Source organism: Cherax quadricarinatus, chromosome 68 (genome assembly GCF_038502225.1).
Source record: "Cherax quadricarinatus isolate ZL_2023a chromosome 68, ASM3850222v1, whole genome shotgun sequence".
Classification (NCBI taxonomy): domain Eukaryota; kingdom Metazoa; phylum Arthropoda; class Malacostraca; order Decapoda; family Parastacidae; genus Cherax; species Cherax quadricarinatus.
In genome coordinates this window covers 20,417,179-20,438,188 of record NC_091359.1, presented here as the reverse complement: position 1 = coordinate 20,438,188, position 21,010 = coordinate 20,417,179, and the positions used below count along the sequence as shown (strand labels likewise).

Below are 21,010 nucleotides of genomic sequence, written 5' to 3'. Positions count from 1 at the left end.
TCATCGTCACTTATGTCACTTTCACTATCGTCATCACCATAACGCTTGGAAAATGACAATTTCCTCTTGCAGAGTTGCCTTTGGGTAGTAACACTAGCAACCCCAGAGGTACTTGGCTGAGGGTCTGGTATGGCCACACTATCCACACTGGCCACCCCAGAGGTGATGGGTCGAGGGTCATCTGGGTTATCATCAACAGTTTCACTAATTCTTTGAACATCAATGACTATATCGGTGTCAAATTCACTAACCTCGCATTCTGTTACACTTTCCAAGAATAGTAGAGTTAATACGCAGAGGCGTGAGTGAATCACGGGGGTTTGCTATGATGTTAACACAAGATGGAGCTGAAACTAACTGGTGCTACCACGCGGTACCCCAGCATCAGCGAATTTTTTCACTCTGCGCGCACTTAGGGCGCAGACCCATTCTCTTGTGTCTAGGAGACTCAGGCTTATCGTGCCAAATTTGAAGGAATGAAAAATAAAACAATGACCTACGTTCGGAGCACTACGCGTGCAAATGTAGATCTACGTTTGGACAATTTAAGGGTTAATAATTTTTTTTTTCAACAAGTTAGCCGTCTCCCACCTAGGCAGGGTGACCCAAAAAGACAGAAAAAATCCCCAAAACTAAAATACTTTCATCATCATTCAACACTTTCACCGCACTCACACATAATCACTGTTTTTGCATAGGCGCCCAGATACAACATATATATTATAATAAATGAAATATACCTGTACAGTATTAACACTTCTACAGTATATGATACACTGTAAATGTACTTCCTTCATATAGCTATATTTCACTATGGATAGCACACACAAATGACCCCACAAAAACAGTAAATACTCAGGTCAGAATATGCTAAATTCTCCTACCATTGTGGAGTCAGTTACATCGCTAACAAGGAATGGACGAGGATTCTGTTGCTGAGAAGGATCTTGATGGGAGAGAGACCCAAGCTCCGAGTCATGTTCTTCTTGATGATGAGACTCTTGTTGTCCATTTTCTTCTGGAGCAACCTGGCTACCAGTACTATTGGATGACACTATACTGCAGCTGTGTTCACGTACACTCTCTTCCGCAGCATCTTCGATCTGTTGAATGAAATATAAACTCATTCCAGAACTGATTTTCAATTAAGCATTAAAGAAATTAATCTGAAAATAATTAAAACTCAAGTCAATAATGCAAATTGCAATGTCCTTGCACTTTTGTTAAATGACTGATTGCAAATGTTTTGGATGTATACTAGTACGGCTTACGCACCAGGGTTTTTGACGTACTAGTACACCTAAATTCTAGCGCCCTCAAATCTAGTGAGAGAAAGCTGGTAGGCCTACATATGAAAGAATGGGTCTATGTGGTCAGTGTGCACAGTATAAAAAAAATTCTGCAGCACACAGTGCGTAATGAGAAAAAAAAAAACTGACAGTGTTTTTGGTTTAAAACAGCAACTTTGCACTGTATTTTTGTATGGTATTTATGATGGTATTCAGGTTTTCCTGGTCTCATTTTATAGAATGGAAGACATATTACTGAAATAGAGATGATTTTGACCGGTTTTACAATGAAAAGTACCTTGAAATTGAGCTCAAAGTAGCAGAAATCTTCGATTTTTGCCAAAGTTCAAAAGTAAACAAATCATGCTACGCGTCCAATATACATCAACTGGGGAGTCTAATATTCTTTCACACGTGCGCTGATATTATTTATACCATTTCTATACCAATGCAGTAGTCCGCATAACAGTAAATCTTCTATTTTTTGGTGAGAATAAAAATTCGAAGTGGAAAGCAAAAGAATGTAAGAGGGGCGTGGGGACGTGAATAATGAACAGAGGAAATGTTATTTTAGTGCCAGGAATGTCTTTCTTGTTTATTCTGGACCCTATTTAGAAATTGGCATCTTTTGAAATTTGTGTGAAATTGGCAAAATTGCTAAATTCTGACCACTTTATTGGATAGTTGAAATCAGTAAATGAGTGGTTTCTTGTACTCATTCGATAGAAAAAATGGAGTTCTAGTGAAATAGTTATGATTTTTGTCGACCAGTACACTGGAATTGGTCGAAAATAGGGCTCAAAGTGGGCAAAATCGCCGATGTGTAAACATCGTCGAGACCGCTAATTTCGCGAGAGCATAATTATGTAAGTTTTCCATCAAATTTCATACTTTTGGTGTCATTATGATCGGGAAAATATTCTCTATCTTTTCATAAGAATTTTTTTTTTTTTTTTGAAAATTTGGCGACCCTGAGAACAAGTCTCGGAGAGGGCCTGGCGACCCTGAAAGGCTTAATTAATTATTATTATTTATTTATTTAAAGCTTAAGAGTTTAAACTGCTAAGTAATTTAACTGTAAGAAAATCATGAACAATGTGGGAAAAAATGTACTGTATTATAACTCATGAAATTGTAATGATGCAATTGCAAACAAACCATGGTACGGATGGAGTTAAAACCCATCGCAAGTGAGGCATAAAACTCCAGGCCAGCTGGCCCAGTAGCTTACGCACAAGCCTGGAGTTTTACAACTCACTTGCTATGGGTTCTAACCCCATCCATACTGTGGTTTGTACTATTATAATTTCTCCACACTCCCATCTATAAATTTCCCTAACAGTTAAATAACATATATCAAGGCTTAACTATGATAACTTAACCAATTACCTTAGTCTTCAGTTTTTTATTTGTTATGTTATTCTCTTCTTTTTAAATCAAATTTTTATAACTAGAGTATTCTAAGCCATCTGAAGAAGAAAAAAATTCTAATGTATTTATAATGGATAAAATAAGAAAATGATTTAAACTAACAAGTTATTAAATCACACAATGGGTGGAGGTTTAAACCCCACCTGGTCTGTGATTTGTTTGCAATTGTGTTATTATGATTTTGTGAGTCACAGTATATACAGTATATTTTTTTATAGTACACACATACCTGACGATCTGTTGGAGTGTGAGCAGGGTAATATTTAGTGAAGGGATTCAGGGAAACCGGTTATTTTCATATAGTCGGACTTGAGTCCTGGAAATGGGAAGTACAATGCCTGCACTCTAAAGGAGGGGTTTGAGATATTGGCAGTTTGGAGGGATATATTGTGTATTTTTATACGTATATACTTCTAAACTGTTGTACCCTGGGCACCTCTGCAAAAACAGTGATTATGTATGAGTGAGGTGAAAGTGTTGAATGATGATGAAAGTATTTTCTTTTTGGGGATTTTCTTTCTTTTTGGGTCACCCTGCCTTGGTGGGAGACAGCCGACTCGTTGAAAAAAAAAAAAAAAACATACGTACGTACGTGGGCATGTGCATTTTTTTTTTTAACAAGTCGGCCGTCTCCCACCGAGGCAGGGTGACCCAAAAAGACAGAAAATACTTTTATCATTCAACACTTTCACCTCACTCACACATAATCGTTGTCTTTGCAGAAGCACCCAGATACAACAGTTTAGAGGCATATACAACATATACCCCTCCAAACTGCCAATATGCAAAACCCCTCCTATAAAGTGCAGGCATTGTACTTCCCACTTCCAGTACTCAAGTCTGGCTAAATAAAAATAACCAGTTTCCATGAATCCCTTCAATAAATATTACCCTGCTCACACTCCAACATATCGTCAGGTCCCAAATACCATTCATCTACATTTACTCCTATCTAACACGCTCACGCACGCTTGCTGAAAGTCCAAGGCCCCTCACCCACAAAACCTCCTTTACCCCATCCCTCCAACCTTTTCAAAGACGACCCCTACCCTGCCTTCTTTCCCTTACAGATTTATATGCTCTCCATGTCATTCTACTTTGATCCAGTCTCTCTAAATGACCAAACCACCTCAACAACCCCTCTTCAGCCCTCTGACTTATACTTTTATTAACTCCACACCTTCTCCTAATTTCCACACTCTGAATTCTCTGGATAATATTTACACCACACATTGCTCTTAGACAGGACATCTCCACTGCCTCCAACCGCCTCCTCACTGCAGCATTTACAACCCAAGCTTCACACCCATATAAGAGTGTTACCACTATACTTTCGTACATTCCCTTCTTTGCCTCCATAGACAATGTTTTTTGTCTCCACATATAACTCAATGCACCACTCACCTTTTTTCCTTCATAAATTCTATGGTTAACCTCATCCTTCAAACATCCATCTGCTGACACATCAACTCCCAAATATCTGAAAACATTCACTTCTTCCATACTCCTTCTCTCCAATTTGATATCCAATTTTTCTTTATCTAAATTATTTGATACCCTGTTGATAAATTAGACACATGTGCAACTCTTGGGTATCTTTATTGAGGAAACGTTTCGCCACACAGTGGCTTCATCAGTCCATACAAAGGAGAATCTTGAAGAACAGGAGGAGAATGAGGTAATCAGTCCCTCAACCTTGAGTCAATGTGGTCAGTCCATCAATCTTGAATAGAATACGGCATACGTGCTGAGAAGGAGCTTATAAACCGTTGGCAGGAGAGGTGCAGCAGTCGTAGGTGGTGTAACATTTGTTCAATGTTGAAGTAGGTCGTGCCCAAGAATTAGGCAAGCGAAGAATTCCCAAGTATTAAGATCCCAAGAAGTTGCAGTGTCTGACAGGTTTGTAGATGAATGGTTCAGAGAACCGACATGTTGATAAATTAGACACATGTGCAACTCTTGGGTATCTTTATTGAGGAAACGTTTCGCCACACAGTGGCGAATTCTTCGCTTGCCTAATTCTTGGGCACGACCTACTTCAACATTGAACAAATGTTACACCACCTATGACTGCTGCACCTCTCCTGCCAACGGTTTATAAGCTCCTTCTCAGCACGTATGCCGTATTCTATTCAAGATTGATGGACTGACCACATTGACTCAAGGTTGAGGGACTGATTACCTCATTCTCCTCCTGTTCTTCAAGATTCTCCTTTGTATGGACTGATGAAGCCACTGTGTGGCGAAACGTTTCCTCAATAAAGATACCCAAGAGTTGCACATGTGTCTAATTTATCAACATGTCGGTTCTCTGAACCATTCATCTACAAACCTGTCAGACACTGCAACTTCTTGGGATCTTAATACTTGGGAATTCTTCGCTTGCCTAATTCTTGGGCACGACCTACTTCAACACTGAACAAATGTTACACCACCTATGACTGCTGCACCTCTCCTGCCAACGGTTTATAAGCTCCTTCTCAGCACGTATGCTGTATTCTATTCAAGATTGATGGACTGACCACATCGACTCAAGGTTGAGGGACTGATTACCTCATTATCCTCCTGTTCTTCAATATTCTCCTTTGTATGGACTGATGAAGCCACTGTGTGGCAAAACGTTTCCTGAATAAAGATACCCAAGAGTTGCACATGTGTCTAATTTATCAACATGTCGGTTCTCTGAACCATTCATCTACATTTGATACCCTCATCACTGTACTCTTTTCCATGTTCATTTTAAACTTTCCACCTTAACACACACTCCCAAACTCATCCAATAACCATTGTAACTTTTCTTTAGAATCTCCCATAAGCACAGTATCATCAGCAAAAAATAACTGTCAATTCCCATTTTGTATTTGATTCCCCATAATTTAATCCCACCCCTCTCCCCAACACCCTAGCATTTACTTCTTTTACAAACCCATCTATAAATATATTAACACCCACAGGAATAGCCCAGGAATTCAGTCCTCAACAACGACCCGACTCCATTGATAAAATTCTACAGGAAAATAGTATGCTAAGACGACAAAACGAAACCTATGTAAAACTCATTGGAGACCTAGAGCGCTCTCTACATACCCAAAACACGAGAATTAAAGACCTTGAATGTCATCTTACGACACAAAACTCAACAATTAGTGAACTGGAAAACAAACTGACATCATTAATAAACTCGTCTAAAGAACCTACATTCAACTATAGATACACATACTAAACAAATAAATTCCCTCACCACCAAGCTGTCAGAAGCTCCACAAGACTGAAAGTTAAACATGGAATCCCAGTGGAATGCATGCTTCCAGTATCAAAGGGATATGACTGAACAAGACAAGCTCCTAGACTGTCATTATAACCAGCTCTACCTTACCACCAGATACAAACAATGAGAACTGCACCATCAAAGCACTCCAACTAATAAAAGATGAGATAAAAGTTAACATTAAAACCAGCAATATCAAGGAGGCCCGACTGCTAGGCAAGCCGGGTCAACAACAAAGTGTTAGGTTAAAATTCAATTCCATTGATGTAAAAAATGATCTAATAAGTTCCTCCACCAAGAAACGGAGTAATGTGTATATAAATGAGTGCCTAACTAAAAAAGGTCAGAACCTATTATACAGACTTCGAAAACTTAAGCATGATAATGCATCAATAAAACAGTGCTTTACTCGTGATGGCATTATCATGGTAAAATTACCAGACACGGGTCGTAGGTTTGAAATAACAAATGATCAAGAACTAGCATGTTTCCTCTCATTCACTGGTTTGACTGAACCTTGTTAAGCCATATCTCAACACATTATCAACCATGAAAGTTAAGACACATGTGCAACATCTGGATATCTTTATTGTAGACGTTTCGCCATCCAGTGGCTTTATCAATACAGATTCTAGGACATAATAGGAAGACAGTAGAACTATATACAAAAGATGAGGTAATCAGCCCCTCAGCCTTGGAGTAAGTGTTCACAGCATCGTGGTGGAGGAGAATCTGGAGCAAAGGCAAGAAGACTGGCGGTTATATAGGCGTCAGTGGATAAGGACGTGCAGCAGACGAGGGCATAGTCACTGGTAGGCGGGATTCCCCAGTGGAAGTAGGTCCTTCCCAAAGAGATGGGTTAGTTGCAGCAGCCGTGAAGAAGGTCTTGTAGATGTCCTCTAAACCAAGATTCCATGATGTTGCAGTGTCTGACAAGTTGTGCAAGAAAGGTATAAAATACCGACAATATGAAAGTTAAGACACATGTGCAACATCTGGATATCTTTATTGTAGACGTTTTGCCATCCAGTGGCTTTATCAATACAGATTCTAGGACACTGCAAAATCATGGAATCTTGGTTCAGAGGACATCTACAAGACCTTCTTCACGGCTGCTGCAACTAACCCATCTCTTTGGGAAGGACCTACTTCCACTGGGGAATCCCGCCTACCAGTGACTATGCCCTCGTCTGCTGCCCGTCTTTATCCACTGACGCCTATATAACCGCCAGTCTTCTTGCCTTTGCTCCAGATTCTCCTCCACCACGATGCTGTGAACACTTACTCCAAGGCTGAGGGACTGATTACCTCATCTTTTGTATATAGTTCTACTGTCTTCCTATTATGTCCTAGAATCTGTATTGATAAAGCCACTGGATGGCGAAACGTCTACAATAAAGATATCCAGACGTTGCACATGTGTCTTAACTTTCATATTGTCGGTATTTTATACCTTTCTTGCACAACTTGTCAGACACTGCAACATCATGGAATCTTGGTTCAGAGGACAACTACAAGACCTTCTTCACGGCTGCTGCAACTAACCCATCTCTTTGGGAAGGACCTACTTCCACTGGGGAATCCCGCCTACCAGTGACTATGCCCTCGTCTGCTGCCCGTCCTTATCCACTGACGCCTATATAACCGCCAGTCTTCTTGCCTTTGCTCCAGATTCTCCTCCACCACGATGCTGTGAACACTAACTCCAAGGCTGAGGGACTGATTACCTCATCTTTTGTATATAGTTCTACTGTCTTCCTATTATGTCCTAGAATCTGTATTGATAAAGCCACTGGATGGCGAAACGTCTACAATAAAGATATCCAGATGTTGGACATGTGTCTTAACTTTCATATTGTCGGTATTTTATACCTTTCTTGCACAACTTGTCAGACACTGCAACATCATGGAATCTTGGTTTAGAGGACATCTACAAGACCTTCATGGCTGCTGCAACTAACCCATCTCTTTGGGTCTTTGGGAAGGACCTACTTCCACTGGGGAATCCCGCCTACCAGTGACTATGCCCTCGTCTGCTGCCCGTCCTTATCCACTGACGCCTATATAACCGCCAGTCTTCTTGCCTTTGCTCCAGATTCTCCTCCACCACGATGTTGTGAACACTAACTCCAAGGCTGAGGGACTGATTATCTGGAGTTTATCTGGAGAGAGTTCCGGGGGTCAACGCCCCCGCGGCCCGGTCTTTGACCAGGCCTCCTTAGGTCAGTGTCCCAGGATGCGACCCACACCAGTCGACTAACACCCAGGTACCCATTTTACTGATGGGGAACATAGACAACAGGTGGAAAGAAACACGTCCAATGTTTCTACTCTGGCTGGGAATCGAACCCAGGCCCTCACCGTGTGAAGCGAGAGCGTTAACCACCAGGCCACCAGAGCATCTTTTGTATATAGTTCTACTGTCTTTCTATTTTGTCCTAGAATCTGTATTGATAAAGCCACTGGATGGTGAAACGTCTACAATAAAGATATCCAGATGTTGCACATGTGTCTTAACTTTCATATTGTCGGTATTTTATACCTTTCTTGCAAAACATTATCAACCATGTTCAGTGCAGTAGTATAGTAGAATTTACCCTTATTCTAATCCGTATTTTCATGGCTGTTAGTGAATAACACTAATTAATTCCCAGCTACTTAAGACACCTAAGGTGCTATTCAAGGTGCTAATCTAGGTACTTAACCCCTTCAGGGTCCAAGGCCAAAATCTGAAGTGGTGCTCCAGTGTCCAAGAAATTTTGAAAAAAAAAAAAATTTTTTTTTCTTACAGAATTAAAGAGCATATTTTTGTGAAGGTAATAAGACAAAAAAAAAAATTTCTGATCAGTACTTACCGAGATACAGTGCCAAGAAGTTTGTCAAAAATGATGTGGAGGCGGCAACATCGACGAATTCCACATACGCGCATTACTTTATTTAGCGGTTTTTATAGTTTTTTCTTTTCTTTTCCAATTTTTTTCTTTTCCTACTAACATTTGGGGCCTGAGAGACCAATACTGTATATAATGTATATATATAAACTCACTGTATTGAACACAATAACCACACTAAAGTTATTATATTATTGTTTACCACTGTTGTTTATTACAATAAACATGCACAAATATTGTATAATACTAATGTTCTATCATATATTTACATATTTACAATCACTGGACATGGTTTTAGAACTGCTGGAGCTTGTGGAACTCCTTGAAACAAGGCACCATGCACAGACACACCTTACATTCCTCACACATAAACCGAGTGTCTTTGTGTCTTTGTTGCCGTCGTTTTGTTTGTGCACAGACAATGCATCTCTTCTGAGCAAATTTCTTCTGAGTTGAAGGAAGCTATATTATGAAATGATCACCTTCCCTCCTCAAACGCTTGGGTATATCCTGAGTAATTCGAGGACCTTGTTGTATAGCAGGTGTTCTTACCTGGTACTTCATTATGAGTTGTCTGACAACAGACAAACAAAATTCACCATACGGTGGTCTGTTGCCAGTCTTCATTTGGTACATATTATATGCATTGAGCACTGAAATGTCCATGAGATGGAAGAAAAGTTTCATGTACCACTTTTAACTCTTACGAACACAGTCAACAAAACCAATCTGCATGTCACATTTGTCAACCAAGCGCATGTTTTGTGTATAATTAATCACTGTCACTGGTTTTCGAATACGTTCATTGGTCACTCAATCACCTTTGCCACTGTCTTGCATTTCATTACGGTGAATGGTTGTCAACAATGTGACATCTCGTTTGTCATGCCACCGTAATGCCATGATGTCATTGGCAGTAAACACCTGCACGTCATCACCACGAGCACCTGCGTTGAGCCTGGGCATATGTTTACGATTAGAACGCACTGTGCCACACACATCTGTCTTGTTCACTCGCATGAAATCACTGAGTAATGGGCTTGTGTACCAGTTATCGGTATATAATGTATGCCCCTTACCAAGATAAGGTGCCATCATGTTTCCCACTACGTCACCTGAGATACCCAATAACATCTTGGTATCTTTCAATGTTTTACTTCCCGTGTATACAACAATATCCAACACCAGGCCACTGTCACAGTCACGGAGTACAAACAGTTTTATACCAAAGCGTTTCCTCTTGCTCGGTATATACTGCTTGAATGACAGTCTACCTTTGAATAAAATCAAAGACTCGTCAATTACAATATTCTTGAATGGATAAAAGTATATGCTGAACTTTTGTTTGAGATACATGAAAACATTCTAATCTTATATAACCTGTCACTTCTGTCAGGCCTGGTTTTGTCAGAGAAGTGCAACATACGTAAGAGCAAGATAAACCTGTTCACTGGGATGATTTCACTGAAGACCGGGGTAGAAATTAGCCGATCTGTGGACCAGTATACTTTTATATTATGCTTATAGACATGAGGCATAAGCATTAATGTTGCAAAAAGCAAATACATTTCTGCAACAGTTGTCTCTTTCCACCTGTGTAGTCTTGACTGTGGTGATATGACCGTATTTGCCATGGTGTACTCAAAATACTTATTACTTTCCCTGACAATAGTTTCCATCAATGGCTGGTCAAAGAATAATTCAAAGTATTCCAGTTCATTGGCCGTGGTTCCAAGGGGACAAGTAGGTAGGATTCCACTTTGAGAGTCATCAAAGTGGTGAGGCTTAGGAACAAAATTGGGATTTTGCTGCCAATCCCACATACGGTTTGCTGGTGGATACTGGACATCATAGGCTGGTTGTGCGGGTGGTTGTGGTTGTGGTGGGCTGGTGGCTGACGCTCCGCTTTGTCCTTGAACTGACGTCAGCAGCGTGGGTCCCAGCCTGGGCTGGTGAGTCACACATGGCGGTGCCACTACCATCACCACTACCACCATCCACTGTTGCCTGTGGTCTATCCATGCCAAGTGTAGCCACATCATCCTCACTATCACTACCTAAAACTGGTGTAGGGCCACGGGATGTACTCCGTCCCCTGGGTACAGCATAGGGTACACTACCCGAGTGCATGCGGCGGCAAACATACCGATGCTTCACTGATGAATATGATTCCTCACTATCACTACTCGAATGATCGTTGAGCGCAATAAAATCACAATCCACGTCACTATCATCATCATTACTGAAGTCAGAGGCCTGGCCACGTGAAAATATTAGTTTTCTCTTGCGTTGAGGCACAACCGACCGTGAGTCACGAGTGCCCACACCAGAGGTAGAAGGTTGAGGATCGTCAGGGTTCTCTGCACTATTATCGATATCCTGTTCATTCCTTTCGGTCACTAACTGATCAAAGCCGTAGAATTCGTCTTCATTTCCACTTCCATCAGAGTCAGAACTATCAGATAGGAAGAGGAGAGTCCCAATTTTCCAGGGAGCGAGAGCTGACTTGCGACAAGGCATGGTGAACAAGGGTAACTGAGCCGGCGTTCCCACAATGCTATGCGGGTGCCTAGATTTTTTGTTTATGGCGCACACCCACCACGCAGACCCGTTCTCTCACATGTAGGCCTATGAGCGCTTTCACACTAAATTTGATGGCGCTAGAATTTTGGCATAGATCTACGGTTTGGACACTCAACGTGAAGCCGTAGATCTACGGGACGGACCCTGAAAGTGTTAAGTGTTTTATTCTCTGTCTTATTTTATACTTGAAACCATTACTTTTAACTTTGAAATAATCAAGGTGCTAAAGTGTTTTATCTTAATATTCGGTAGCTCCATTATTTTTTAGATTTAAAATAATTTAGGTCATAAGTTCATAAATGTTAGTGGTTTAACATTGTTGCTTTTGTCTTTTTTGCTCTTTAATAATTGTAACAGCTATTTCTCTACGTACCCCTTATGAATGCAATTATCAATCCTGATATCAACCTCTTATTGAACAGCACACACAATCCTAACAGTAATTGCCATTACTACACTGCTAGTCAGGCTAATACCATTCTCAGTGTCAGCAAGAACATTACAGTCTTCAACTACATTGTTAGATCATTGAGTAAACACTATGATGACCTCATTGCATTACTTAAGTCTCTAAATGCTACTATAACTTTCATTATACTTACTGAAACCTGGCTCAGACTAGATCTGACAGGCATATTTACCATACCTGGTTACACAGCCATACATAACTGTAGGCCCGACCAATCAGGAGGAGGCACTGCCATCTGTTACTCTGATGAACTAGAATGTGTGAAATCAACTAATGTACGGGATGAAAACGGTGAATATATAATAGCTAAATTCACATCAAGAACACTTAAGAAACCTATAACAGTTGGTGCAGTTACACTTTTAGCAATAACCTTAGAAACATGATAATTGAGTCAGAGTTGAATAAACACCATCTGATACTAGCAGGACATTTCAACATCAACCTTATCCAAGCAACTGACCCTCCAGTAGCTGATTTCACAAATGCTATAAACAACAGCTTATTGGTACCCTCTATAACAAAGCCAACAACAAACTCTGACATTAGTGCCTTGTTACTTAACCATATCTGGACCAACATAATATCCCCACTACAAGCAGGAATAATCACAGATAACACCACAGACCACTATCCTACCTTTCTCATAACCAACTTATCTAAACTGCCTCAAGAAACAAGAAAGATCTCATTTCGCCTGCATGATGAGACATTGATAAACAACCAAAAATTAGCTCTAGGTGCCATTGATTGGCAGAGAGAGCTAGATGACAGTAATAATATCAATAAAGATATCATATTTTTTTTTACATAAAACCCTAAATCTCTACAACAAACATTGCCCAATCAAAACGAAACAGATCACAGAAAAGAGGCTGAACAGCCCATGGCTAACTAGAAGTATCCTCAAATCTATTAATAAAAAACACCAAATTGAAACACAGTTCAGATTAGGCTTAATTACTAAAGAATTTACTAAAAGATACACATCAATACTCACAAAACTAATACGTAAATCAAAACAAATGTATTATGAAAATAGATTTTGTGAAATGAAAGGTGACATGAAAAGTACCTGGCAAACCCTCTCCAAAATTTTGGGCTCAATGAAACCGACTGGAAATAGAGAGATAGACTTAACTAAACCAGATGAACCTCACATGCAACCTATAGACACGGCTGACAAATTTAATGTCTTGTTCTCTACTGTAGGATCAAAGCTAACGAGTCAAATTCCTAGCTCAAATATCCATCCGAGCAAGTACCTCACTGGCAACTATCCAAATACAGTAGGGCCACACTTATACTGCAGGTTAGGTTCCAGGCTACCGTCGTAAAGCAGAAATTGCCGTAAAGTGGAACACCCTCTTTTTCCACTTATAAATGCATACAAATACTAGATAACAAGTTTACACTAACATATATTAAGTTAGCAATAGAAGTAAGCATCAAAAAACAATAAAAAAAGTACAATACATACTTAGTGCACTCATTACTTACCTTAAAATATTTATAGTCTTAATCTAGGGTGAGACAAGTAGTATTTATTGTAAGAAATCAAGTGTGGTATGTATGGTAGTCAGCCGGGCTACCATACCAGACCACCCCACCTACACATAATATTCTAATACATTTAAGCATCCCAGAGTGATAAAATGCATATACAGTTTACTCATTACTTACCTTAAAATATATGTAGTCTTAATCTAGGGTGAGATGAGTAGTGATTCTATTGACGATGATCATACTTATGATTACGAAGGGATCTGCGTTTATGATTCTTTTCTTAATAATGTATACCGTGCTCAGAGTATATACATTCCCCAGAGAGAAATTAGATCTGATAATAACGATCCCAAATGGGTTAACAGGAGGCTAAAGCATTTATTAGGGGAGAAAAGGGGAATATATAGGCGCAACAGAAGGGGAGAAGTTAACCTTACTGACCAATATGTTCAGCTTAAAAGAGAAGTAAAAAAGGGGATTAGAAAGGCTAAACGTGACTATGAAATTAGAGTTGCTAATGAATCAAAGACCAATCCAAAGGGGTTCTTTCAAGTGTATAGGACGAAGGTTAAGGAAAAAGTAGGACCTCTGAAAACTGGGAATGGACAGCTGACGGATAACGAATTGGAAATGTGTTCCATATTTAATGACTATTTTTTGTCAGTTTTTACACAGGAAGACATAATGAGATTCCAGAAATTAACAATTATTCAGTTCCTGAGGAATTCAAATTGACTAATATTACTGTCACGAGGGACATGGTTATCAAACAGATAGACAAACTGAAGCAAAATAAGTCCCCGGGGCCCGACAAGTTATTTTCCAGGGTACTTAAGGAATGCAAGATGGAACTTAGTCAGCCATTAACGAGTGTGTTCAATGCATCCATCCTTACTGGTGTTGTGGCTGAGTTGTGGAAGATGGCCAATGTGGTTCCTACATTCAAATCAGGAGATAAGTCCACTCCTTCAAATTACCGTCCAATAAGCCTGACATCTATAGTTGGCAAATTACTAGAATCAATTATAGCTGACATTATTAGAAGTCACCTTGAAGAGCATAACTCGATAAATGAATCTCAGCATGGGTTCACGAGAGGTCATTCCTGCCTGACAAACTTACCGACGTTCTTCAATAGAACATTTGAGGCAGTAGACAGTGATAAAGAATATGATATTGTTTATTTGGATTTTAGTAAAGCCTTCGATAGAGTACCTCACAAGAGACTCTTAAGAAAAGTGGCAGCTCATGGTATAGGAGGTAAAGTTCTAGCATGGATAGAGGCATGGCTTACCAATAGAAAGCAGTTTCCATTAATGGGTTCAAATCAGAATGGGGCTTAGTTACTAGTGGCGTTCCACAAGGATCAGTTTTAGGCCCTCTCTTGTTCATAATTTACATTAATGACCTTGATGAAGGGATTACGAGTGACATGAGCAAGTTTGCTGATGATACAAAGATAGGCCGTATGATTCATTCTGAGGAGGATAGCAATGAACTGCAGGAGGATTTAGACAAATTAATGTCTTGGTCTGAAAAATGGCAGATGAAGTTCAATGTGGATAAGTGTAAGGTACTGGTCCTTGGTAATGAAAATAACCCTCGAAGCTATAAACTAGGTGAAGTAGAGCTTCATCATACAGAGTGCGAAAAGGACTTGGGAGTCATGGTAAGCAGAAACCTAAAGCCAAGGCAGCAGTGCCTAAGTGTGCACAACAAGGCAAACAGATTACTAGGATTTATCTCAAGAAGTATAAGTAACAGAAGCCCAAAAGTTATTTTACAGCTCTATACATCACTGGTGAGGCCTCATTTAGATTATGCTGCTCAGTTTTGGTCTCCTTACTACAGGATGGATATAGATTCATTGGAGAACATACAGAGAAGAATGACTAAAATGATTTACTGTGTAAGGAATCTCCCGTATGAAGATAGACTTAAAGCCTTAAATCTTCACTCTCTGGAGAGACATAGAATGAGAGGAGATATCATTGAGGTGTGTGTGTGGATGACGGGCATAAACAAAGGAGATATTAATAAGATATTGAGGGTGTCGAACCAGGTAAGAACCAGAAATAATGGATTTAAGTTGGATAAATTTAGATTTAGAAAGGACATAGGTAAGTACTGGTTTTCTAACAGAGTTGTGGATGCGTGGAACAATCTTCCCAGTGGGGTGATAGAGGCTAGGACCTTGGGTAGCTTTAAGAAGAGACACTGGACAAATATATGAGTGGGAGGGGCTGGGTTTGATTGGTGTCATTGGGTACGGGAGTTATTTCTTGGGTAGCTTAAGGTAGAGGTCGTTTTGATAAGGACCTGCCTTGCATGTGCCAGTAGTTCTTCTGCAGTGTTCCTCCATTCTTATGTTCTTATGTAGTATTTATTTTAAGAAATCAAGTGTGGTGTGTATGGTAGTCAGCCGGGCTACCATACCAGGCCAACCCACCCACACATATATTCTATGATATTTAAGCATCCCAGAGTAATAAAATGCATATACAGTTCACTCATTACTTACCTTAAAATATTTGTAGTCTTAATGTAGGGTCAGGGGTGAGTAAACAAGATAAAACGAATAAATGAGAGAAAGAGAGTATGAGTACACGAGAGGACAGGCCCAGAGTTATGTAAACAAACCCGGCAAACTTTAAGTTTCGTAAACAAACAAAGTGTACAAGGCTGGTTTGTGTACAAGTTACATTGTATACAAGTTGTCTCTACACTGATACGGTAGAATATATAAATAAAGAACACTCCCATTCTCATGTAACACCACTTTTAGAAGAAATGATGCTCTGAGTGAAGGCAGTGGAAATAAGTCACTCTGACTTTTTTGGGTTATACTAGGTTCTATACACATATGCTGTTATGTATGATAATCTATGTAACTGTATTTTTGTATACCTGAATAAAGTTAGTTACATACATACGAAAGGAATAATTTTCTACAGTTACCCCCAGTAACACATTTTCTCTTATGTTAGACTAGAGAAAATGTTATTCTTGCCATCACTTGTACAAGTTATCTGGCTACGACATATTTATGTTTATTTATTCTATTGTGGGGTGTATTTATCATCTTTATATGTTATGTATCGTGTTTATTATATAATTTTTAAAAAACTATAGTGGATGGATTAACGAAAATGTGTATATTAACGTAATATACAGTATTTAATGAGACTCGGTGATTATTATTATTATTATTATTTCTAATATGACATCATTTGTGCAAGTCGTCTGGCTACCACATCTCATATTTATGTTTATTTATTCTACTGTGGGGTGTATTTATCTTATTTATATGTTATGCATCATGTTTATTATATAATTTTGAAAAAATATCATAGATGGATTAATGAAAATGTGTATATTAACGTAATATACGACATTTAAATGAGACTCGGTGATTATTATTATCATTACTAATATGACGTCTCGAGATATAAGACACTCTTACTGATTTTAATGTGTACCTGCATGCCAGCACAGTATGTAAGTTTATTTAGGTACAGGTATACATAATATAGGTAGTAGGTTGGTAGACAGCAACCGCCCAGGGAGGTACTACCGTCCTGCCAAGTGAGTGTAAAACGGAAGCTTGTAATTGTTTTACATGATGGTAGGATTGCTGGTGTCCATTTTTCTGTCTCATAAACATACAAGATTTCAGGTATGTCTTGCTACTTCTACTTACACTTAGGTCACACTACACATACATGTACAAGCATATATACACACACACCTCTGGGTTTTCTAATATTTTCTTACTAGTTCTTGTTCTTGTTGTTTATTTTCTCTTACCTCCATGGGAAAGTGGAACAGAATTCTTCCTCCGTAAGCCATGCGTGTTGTAGGAGGCAACTAAAATGCCGGGAGCAAGGGGCTAGTAACCTCTTCTCCTGTATATATTACTAAATGTAAAAGGAGAAACTTTCGTTTTTCCTTTTGGGCCACCCCGCCTCGGTGGGATACGGCCGGTGTGTTGAAAGAAAGAAAGAAAGGTATACATAAGTATAATTATCAGAGTATATATAAAATATATAGGTAGTAAGTTGGTAGACAGCAACCACCCAGGGAGGTACTACCATTCTGCCAAGTGAGTGTAAAACGAAAGCCTGTAATTGTTTTACATGATGGTAGGATTGCTGGTGTCTTTTGTCTGTCTCATCTTGCTACTTCTACTTACACTTAGGTCACACTAAACATACATGTACATGTTTATTTATACACACTCATCTGAGTTTTCTTTGATTTTATCGTAGTTCTTGTTCTAATTACTTTTCCTTTTATATCCATGGAGAAGTGGAATAAGAATCTTTCCTCCGTAAGCCATGCATGTTCTAAAAGTCAACTAAAATGCTGGGAACAATGGGCTAGTAACCGCTTTTCCTGTAAAAATTACTAAAAAGAATAAGAATAAAATTGTCAAAGTGGAACGTTTGAATGTGCGTGGATGTTGTGCGAATGATAAGAAAGAGATGATTGTGGATGTTATGAATGAGAAGAAACTGGATATCCTGGCTTTAAGTGAAACAAAGCTGAAGGGGGTGGGTGAGTTTCAGTGGAGAGGAATAAATGGGATTAGGTCAGGGGTTTCTAACAGAGTTAGAGCTAAAGAAGGAGTAGCAATAATGTTGAAGGATAGGCATGAAAAGAGGGACTATAAATGTATTAATTCAAGGATTATGTGGAGTAAAATAAAGGTTGGATGTGAGAAGTGGGTTATAGTAAGCATTTATGCACCTGGGGAAGAGAGAAGTACAGAGGAGAGAGAGAGAGATTTTGGGAAATGTTGAGTAATTGTGTGGGGAGTTTTGAACCAAGTGTGAGAGTACTTGTGGTTGGGGATTTTAATGCTAAAGTGGGAAAAAATGTTGTGGAGGGAGTAGTAGGTAAATTTGGGGTGCCAGGGGTAAATGAAAATGGGGAGCCTTTAATTGAGGGTAAATGAAAATGGGGAGCCTTTAATTGAGTTATGTGTAGAAAGAGGTTTGGTAATAAGTAATACATATTTTATGAAAAAGAGGATAAATAAATATACAAGGTATGATGTAACATGTAATGAAAGTAGTTTGTTAGATTATGTATTGGTGGATAAAAGGTTGATGGGTAGGCTCCAGGATGTACACGTTTATAGAGGGGCAACTGATATATCAGATCATTATCTAGTTGTAGCTACAGTTAGAGTAAGAGGTAGATGGGATAAGAGGAAAATGGCAACAACAAGTAAGAGGGAGGTGAATGTGTATAAACTAAGGGAGGAGGAAGTTCGGGTGAAATATAAGCAACTATTGGCAGAAAGGTGGGCTGGTGCAGGTATAAGTAGTGAGGGGGTTGAAGAGGGTTGGAAAAGTTTTAAAAATGCAGTATTAGAATGTGGGGCAGACATTTGTGGTTATAGGAGGGTGGGGGCAGGAGGAAAGAGGAGTGATTGGTGGAATGATGAAGTAAGGGGTGTGATAAAAGAGAAAAAGGTAGCTTATGAGAGGTATTTACAAAGCAGAAGCATTATAAGAAGAGTAGAGTATATGGAGAGTAAAAGAAAGGTGAAGAGAGTGGTGAGAGAGTGCAGAAGGAGAGCGGATGATAGAGTGGGAGAGGTAATGTCAAGGAATTTTAATGAAAATAAGAAAAAAAAATTGGAGTGAGTTTAAACAAGTTAAGAAAGCCTAGGTTAAAAACAAAGAAGGGGAGTTAGTAGATGGGGAGATGGAGATTTTGGGTAGATGGTGAGAATATTTTAAGGAACTTTTAAATGTCGATGAAGAAAGGGAGGCAGTAATTTCATGCACTGGCCAGGGAGGTATATCATCTTTTAGGAGTGAAGAAGAGCAGGATGTGAGTGTGGGGGAGGTGCGTGACGCATTACGTAGAATGAAATGGGGTAAAGCAGCTTGAACTGATGGGATCATGACAGAAATGTTAAAAGCAGGGGAAGACATAGTGTTGGAGTGGTTGGTATTTTTGTTTAATAAATGTATGAAAGAGGGGAAGGTACCTAGGGATTGGTGGAGAGCGTGTATAGTCCCTTTATATAAAGGGAAGGGGGACAAAAGAGATTGTAAAAATTATAGAGGAATAAAGTTTACTGAGTATACCAGGAAACATTACACAAATAACCCGCACATAAAAGACAGAAGTTTACGACGACGTTTCGGTCCGACTTGGACCATTGACAAAGTCACACTAACAGAGGAGGAGCAGGACGGCTATATATAGGCAGGAAGAGGTGGAGGTAGTAGTAGTGGTAGTAGTAGTAGTAGTAGTAGTAGTACAAGAATTGTATATAATACCGACAGGATGAAATGACACATGCACAACACCCGGGCATCCCCACCGGGTGTTGTGCATGTGTCATTTCATCCTGTCGGTATTATATACAATTCTTGTACTACTACTACTACTACTACTACTACCACTACTACTACCTCCACCTCTTCCTGCCTATATATAGCCGTCCTGCTCCTCCTCTGTTAGTGTGACTTTGTCAATGGTCCAAGTCGGACCGAAACGTCGTCGTAAACTTCTGTCTTTTATGTGCGGGTTATTTGTGTATCGTTCCAGTCACGGTATTGTGCCTTTTTGTTATTTATACCAGGAAAAGTGTATGGTAGGGTTATTATTGAAAGAATTAGAGGTAAGACAGAATGTAGAATTGCGAATAAGCAAGGAGGTTTTGGAGTGGGTAGGGGATGTGTAGATCAAGTGTTTACATTGAAGCATATATGTGAATAGTATTTAGATAAAGGTAGGGAAGTTTTTATTGCATTTATGGATTTAGAAAAGGCATATGATAGAGTGGATAGAGGAGCAAAGTGGCAGATGTTGCAAGTATATGGAATAGGTGGTAAGTTATTAAATGCTGTAAAGAGTTTTTATGAGGATAGTGAGGCTCAGGTTAGGGTGTGTAGAAGAGAGGGAGACTACTTCCCGGTAAAAGTAGGTCTTAGACAGGGATGTGAAATATCACCATGGTTGTTTAACCCGTAAACGGTCCAAGCAGATCTACGTTCACATGTGTAGTGCTACAAAAGTAGATCTACTTTTTTTTTTACATATTTTCAAATATTACAAAAAAAAAAAAAAAGTAGATCAAAGTTTTTTTACACATTTTCAAATGTAAAAAAACAAAAAGAAGATCTACTTTTTTTACATACTTTCAAATGTTGAAAAAAACGTATATATACGTTTGGACCATTTACGGGTTAATATATTTATAGACGGGGTTGTAAAAGAGGTAAATGCTAGGGTGTTCGGGAGAGGGGTGGGATTAAATTATGGGGAATTAAATATAAAATGGGAAGTGACATAGTTACTTTTTGCTGATGATACTGTGCTTATGGGAGATTCTAATGAAAAATTGCAAAGTTTAGTGGACGAATTTGGGAATGTGTGTAAAGGTTGAAAGTTGAAAGTGAACATAGAAAAGAGTAAGGTAATGAGAATATCAAATGATTTAGATAAAGAAAAACTGGATATCAAATTGGGGAGGAGGAGTATGGAAGAAGTGAATGTTTTCAGATATTTGGGAGTTAAGGTGTCAGCGGATGGATTTAAGAAGGATGAG

At 39.2% G+C, this 21,010-nt stretch overlaps 1 protein-coding gene across 5 annotated transcripts in view; it reads right to left on the bottom strand.

The window, feature by feature from the left end:
- Sec71 (ADP ribosylation factor guanine nucleotide exchange factor Sec71) overlaps positions 1-21,010 on the bottom strand; it is a 291,696-nt gene that overhangs the window by 226,574 nt on the left and 44,112 nt on the right. For all 5 annotated transcript variants that reach the window (XM_053789547.2, XM_053789544.2, XM_053789546.2 and 2 more), the window contains one exon: positions 885-1,103. In XM_053789547.2, coding sequence (XP_053645522.1) covers positions 885-1,103 — 219 coding nt within the window. The remainder of the gene's footprint in view (positions 1-884; positions 1,104-21,010) is intronic.